This window comes from Pteropus medius, unplaced genomic scaffold (assembly GCF_902729225.1).
Source record: "Pteropus medius unplaced genomic scaffold, Ma_sr-lr_union100, whole genome shotgun sequence".
NCBI lineage: Eukaryota > Metazoa > Chordata > Mammalia > Chiroptera > Pteropodidae > Pteropus > Pteropus medius.
In genome coordinates this window covers 24,685,636-24,691,610 of record NW_024340692.1, presented here as the reverse complement: position 1 = coordinate 24,691,610, position 5,975 = coordinate 24,685,636, and the positions used below count along the sequence as shown (strand labels likewise).

Here is a 5,975-nt window from a genome sequence, read left to right as displayed (position 1 = left end):
TGGGCAGAAGAATATCTAGAGTTACATTTAGGTGCCAATAATGTGTAGTGAAGAGTAGATCCAGCTGGCATGCTCATAATGATCAAATTGTGTTGATTTGCTTTAATCCAATACACTGCTCCACTATGAACTTGCAATAAATGATGCATTTGCTTTCTCGACATGAATGAAATGCTCTAGACATATTCCAGGAAGGCCAGAGAAACTTGCCTCCAGTCCATATGAAATAACCCACTGGTGAATTTCTTTCAGGATGAATCGCAATTGATCTAGAATATAATCTTTATATATCCAGATCCCTCAAACTAGACCAAAGAGAAAACCTGAGATGAGAGATTCAAAAAAGAAATATGAGACGGTGCTATGCTCATAACTGGTGGCCCTTGACCTACCTCTTCTAACTGGAACCCAGTATGGTCAATGATCAATTCACGAGTTGAACTAAAGACATTTTATTGGGCTTATTTTAGGTATGGCACTGCTAAGTACCCTAAAGACTACAAAAAGAAAGAAAAAGACAGAAAGAGAGAGAGAGAGAGAGAGGCAGGGAGGAAGGAAGGACAGAAAGAAAGACAGCAGAAAGAGAAAGGAAGGAAGAAAGGAAGGAAGGAAGGAAGGAAGGAGGGAGGGGTGATGGAGGAGGAAAGCGATGGAAGGAGGAAATGGGAATGAAAGCCGAAATGAAGGAATGAAAATAAATAGCCGAAGGAATGAAAATAATGAAAGTTTTGTTTTGTTAAATAGTGGAATGAAGGAAGGAAGGAATAGATGGTATTTGTACGGAAGGAAATAATGAAATAGCCAGCCGAAGGAAGGATGAAGGAAGCCGAAATGGTACGAAGCCGGGAAATGGAATGGTATTTAATAGCCGAAATGGAAATAGCCAGTACGTAAAATGGCTGAATGGAAAGCGAAATGGCATGGTGCCGGAAAGAATACGAAATGGAAATAGCCAGTTTGCTTGTTAGCCGAAATGAAATAAAATGAATGGTTTTGTTAGTTTGTACGAAATAATACGAAATGCAGTAATGAAATGAAGGAAATAGCCGTACGGTACGCATGTACGTACGGTTATGTTGTTGGCGCTGTTGTTGTTGTTTGTTGCTGTTGTTGTTGTTGTTGTTGTTGTTGCGTTGCTGTTGTTGCTGTTGCTGTTGTTGGTCCGATTCGTTGCTGTTGTTGTTGTTGTTGCCGTTGCGTTGGTTGTTGTTGTTGTTGGTTGTTGTTGTTGCTGTTGTTGTTGTTGTTGTTGTTGAGAAAAATGATAACGCACGATCAGTATATGGTAAGGAAAAACTGCTGTCCAGAGCAGGAGCTCTGTCATCAAGCAAGCTGGGTTTGAATTCTGGACAAGTCGCTACCAACTGTCTGACCTGAGGAATGCCTAAGGTTTAAATGCTGTTTTACCAAGTTTCTAAAAAGAGGTGAAGAAAGAAGGGATGTGGCAGGGGTGCAGCATTCAGTCAGGTCAGGGTTCTGCGTCCACGCTTCTGAACCTTCCCATCTGGCCACTGATGATGGCAGCCAGGGCAGCCGCGGAGAAAGACACCTGGCTCCGGGCCTCGCAGAAAAGCTAGGGAGGTTCCTGCACCAGGTGGGCCACACCTGGGCAGGATCTGGGTGACTCCAGCCCTTGGCTTTGACAAATCTCTGGCCTTGAGAACCTCGGGGAAGGAGGTGAAGGGCCGGCAGAGCCATTGCCCAGGCCACAGTCCTTAAAAGTTCCCACATGGTGGCTTAACTGGTGCCAAACACCTGCAATCCGTTGTCGGTAGTCCCAGGCCCTGGGAAGTCCAGAAGGGTTGGCCAGCCATTGCGGCCTTGACCTTTGCCCTTTGAAGCCATGCGTTTACGTGTTGGCTTTGCATACTCAACTTTCTCTGTGACGTTTGCCAAGCGGTCGTCACAAACGCCTGCCTGAACAGCTCAGTTGAGTGCTAGACCTTGTGAGGAGTCGGAAGCTAAGGAGACGCTCTCCTACTTCTGTACTCTATTCTCAGGTTGGTTTAAAGCACCACTGGCTCTATATGGGCAATCTGATTTGTCATTTTTTCCTCTCATTCCACCGCTGCCGCCGCCGCCGCTGCCACCGCGCTGGACCGGTGCGCCGTCGCCCAGTGATTTTTCCCGTCCGTGGAGACGATGCCCCGCCTAGCCGGAACCAGCCAGCGGATCGCATACCTGCAGGTCCCACTCCTGCAGGACCCACACCTGCCGCTTCCACATCTGCTGCTCCCACACTTGCCGCTCCCACACCTGTCGCTCCCACACCTGCCAACTGCCCTGGTTTCAACCGCAAGGATCCTGTGCCTTTACCAGCTAGCCTTTACGTGAGTCAGAGCAGGAGTTATCCTATCTCCCAAGTCACGTGCTCCCCTCTGGGTGTCCTCCCCTTGATGAACTGGAAGGACCCTCCAAAGAAGCCCGTGTTGTCTTCTAGTAACTCCACAATGTTTGGACGCTCGAGAACCATAAATATCTCTCGTTTGAGGAACAAGTTTAAACTTCTGCATTCACTATCTGAGCAGGTAGATAACGCTACAAAGCCAGTACCATCCAGTACCATCCCACCACCTTGCCAGAAGGAGATGGAGGTGAAGGTCCAAGAAGAGCCCAGAAAAGCGACGACGAAGATCGAAGAGGATCATGAAGAAACCAACGGACAGGACAATGGGAACAGCCCCTATGATAATGGGGATCTATCACCGACATCTAGGCCCCTGAAGACAGAGGAAGTCCTCACTCCCCTCAAGTGCAGTCCTGGGCCTCTGGACCTTCACCCCAAGCAACCACAAAACAGCCAGAGTGAGAATGCCCAGGAGGCCTCCATGAGCTCCTCCTCTGAAGACCAGGTCAGACAGCTCACAAGCTCATCCAGCCCTGCTGGAGATGTCCTACCTCCTTCCAAGCCTGATTCAGAAGCAGCAGTGCTCTCTGCCCCAACCCCATGCTGCTCCCTGCTGCCAGAGACATCCACGAAGGAAGTGCTCCCCAAAGACCATCCTCCCAGTTCCTCATGCTCAGTGATGTCGGGTAAGGAGGTGCCCGGCAAAAAGCCTTTAGACATCCCAAGGAGCTCTCCTTCTCTAGTATCTGCCAGCAGTAGGCCCTGCAAACGTAAAATTTCCATGCCACTTGTCCTACCGCTGCCACCAGTGCAGTGGGGTCGATGTGAGCTGCCTCCACCTTGTAAGCTTCCATGTCTAGCAACTGACAAAAACCCAGTCACCTTGAAGAACACCAAGTGTCAGGGGAACGAAATGAATAAAACGAAGATCAAGAGACACTTCAGTGCCACTCAGTCTGCTCCTTCAATCTCCCAACCTGAATCGGTGACTGCAGACTCCCTGCCCCTGACCACTCGGCAGGTCTGTGCTACTACCGCCAGCTTGGCTGACCCATGTACCGGGACCCCAACTGTGTCGGTCTGTCCATCTTCTCTGACACCAAATATTAATCAGGAAACAAGACACACAGTCCCTCATGTTCCTGTTTCTGTTCATGCAGATTTGCTTCCTGCTGTTAGTTCTCATCCCGCTTCGGAAATTCCACTTAATGCTTATGGAGGCCTTTCTTATTCAGCCATAACGACGACAGCTCCTGTTTCTGACCCCACACCTCCTAGGTCCTCAAACTCGTCCTTTCAGCCGCCCTCCTGCGAAATGGAACCCCCAACACCTATGTGTGTAGATTCCCCCCCTTCTATTTCCTCTCTCACCCCTCTTCCAGTCCCTTCTACCAGTACCTTTATTTCCACTGTCCAGGCCACCACTTCTATGGCTGTGTTTTCTGTCACAACTCAGCCATCTGCAATTTTGACTTCGCAAACTACTTCAGAGTCTGTCGTTGATATGGACACCACACCTCCCACCCAGGCGGTCAATTTTGGATCTCCTCCAGACTTTAGTACGATATCTCGGCCAGCTAACCAAGTCCGCCGTAGGTTGAGGAAGAGGAACTCTGCAAAATTAGAAGTCTCCTCCACCAGCCTATCTGCATCAAAGGACTCCCACCTTATGCTGCACCGCCCCAGTGGGCCCCAAACCACATCTCAACCCACATCAAAGGCTCATTATGTTCAGCTGAACAGAACCCTTATCTCCAGATATCCTGTTAACACTGGAGTATTCCACGGGAATTCTGCAGTCACCCCTACTGTAGCAGGCACAACCTCTGCAAACGTCAGCCTTGCCAATGATATCGAAGCTATGGACACCACACCTCCTTCCCAGGCCGTCATTTTGCATTCTGCCCTCATCTCCTTGCAGAACCACGGCACATCACACGAGGCGCTTTCCAGTGGCAGTACTCCCTTGGCTGGAGTCTCCACCCATTTACCTTCAAAATTAGTCAGCAGAGGGATCCAAGTCTCCTCTCAGCATACATCTGGGGCCACAGGTGTGCAGCAGCCTAAAATGCCTGTCAGAATCCTGAGATTCCCAGCACAAGCTGCAGGCATAACTTCTACAGCCCAGCAAGCCACAAGCAGCATGATGCAATCAGATGGTTCAAGTTTGCAATCGCCAGATTACACTGTCAACACCCAGATGGCCTTTGGTGGCAAGCTGAGAATTCTCCCCACCGACACATCCACCACTGCTCGGATTGGAGTTTCCACCACGATGCCCAACACTGGAAACAGCAGCTCAGCGTTTGCCAGAACATCTCCAGGCCCGGTTGTGATTATGGGATGTGCAGCTCCCAGGGATGGTGGGAGCCTTGCAGTCAGTATGTCCACCCCAGGCCCCACTCATTCACAGGCAAACAGAGCACTCATCGTTGGGGCAGGACTGAGTAAAGCACACAGCACCCCGTCTATATCTCAGCTGGGTCATACAACCTGGAATCTATCTGACTGTAACATGGCTGCTGCAGCAGGAAAGACAAGCACCACACCAGTGCCTGGATACCCTAGTTCCATTTCACATCAGAGCACCAGGAACCCACCTGTCCATATCACACATGATGTGGTGATGGGAGGGGATGACTCCATTCCTACGACCGCAGACTCTAGTGTTCACACTGTCCATCAGTATACCTGCTGCCTACCTAGACGTGGAAAACCTCCCACACTTAAAAGAACCGCCACCATGATGAAGAATCATGTGTCAGGAGATATGTCTGTTTCCACCTCTCGAAGGACCACGTTGGGCTCGCCTGGCTATACCACCTTGAGCTCACCCATGCAGCATCCAAGTGAAGCTATGGGAAGGGACAACAATATTCCCATCATTGGAGGACCTGTTATTCCCACTTTCCTTCAGCACAGCTCGGGCCCACTCGGCCAAAACATGAGTGGTGCACTCAGAGGGAATACCACCTTACGTGCGATGAGAGTCCGCCGTGTGACCACCGGCCATCAGAATACCCAGAGCCCAGCTGTCCGTACCACATGTACGGCAACAAGGGGCAGCACTGTACCTTCTACGGCTGGAAATTCTCACGGTAACCCAGTCACACAGAGCACCTCGGGCACCCCTAACCAAAGCAGCAGTGCTACGGGGGGTAGCACCATGCATTTTTAGAAACCTATACTCAATACACCTCCCCCCCCTCCACCACCAAGTTAGGACCCCTTCTCCCTCTGACTTTGAAGGAACCAAGACTGCGTATGAAGGCGCATGGTCAGAGCAACCTTGCCTGTTCTCTGGGATCGGCAAGCGGTAAACCTTGCATTTGGGGCACGTGCCAGAGATCCACAAAAGCTAGCAATCGATTCTTCCACGAGTCTCGACAAATTAGATCTTCCTTGCAAACTGTGTGTGACCATGAATGGCCTTTGCTCCTTTAAGTAAAAATTACCCTGCTCTCTTCCTACAGCAAGCTAGAGGACCACACCACAGAGGGATGTCTTTGTGTGGTGGGAGGATGTGTGTGTTGGAGGTTAAGGGACACATGAGCTCAGTTCAAAACTTCGCTGGACTTGAGGCGTTCTAGTATCAAGAAGAGAAGAAAACTATAGGTATCAACTGTGC

General features: G+C 50.0%; 1 protein-coding gene across 1 annotated transcript; it reads left to right on the top strand.

Moving 5' to 3' along the window:
• The first annotated feature begins 2,588 nt into the window (after window positions 1-2,588).
• Window positions 2,589-5,525, top strand: LOC120604992 (nuclear pore-associated protein 1-like). The gene has a single exon (XM_039865902.1). The coding sequence runs from the start codon at window positions 2,589-2,591 to the stop codon at window positions 5,523-5,525; it is 2,937 nt and encodes a 978-aa protein (XP_039721836.1).
• Window positions 5,526-5,975: the final 450 nt, after the last annotated feature.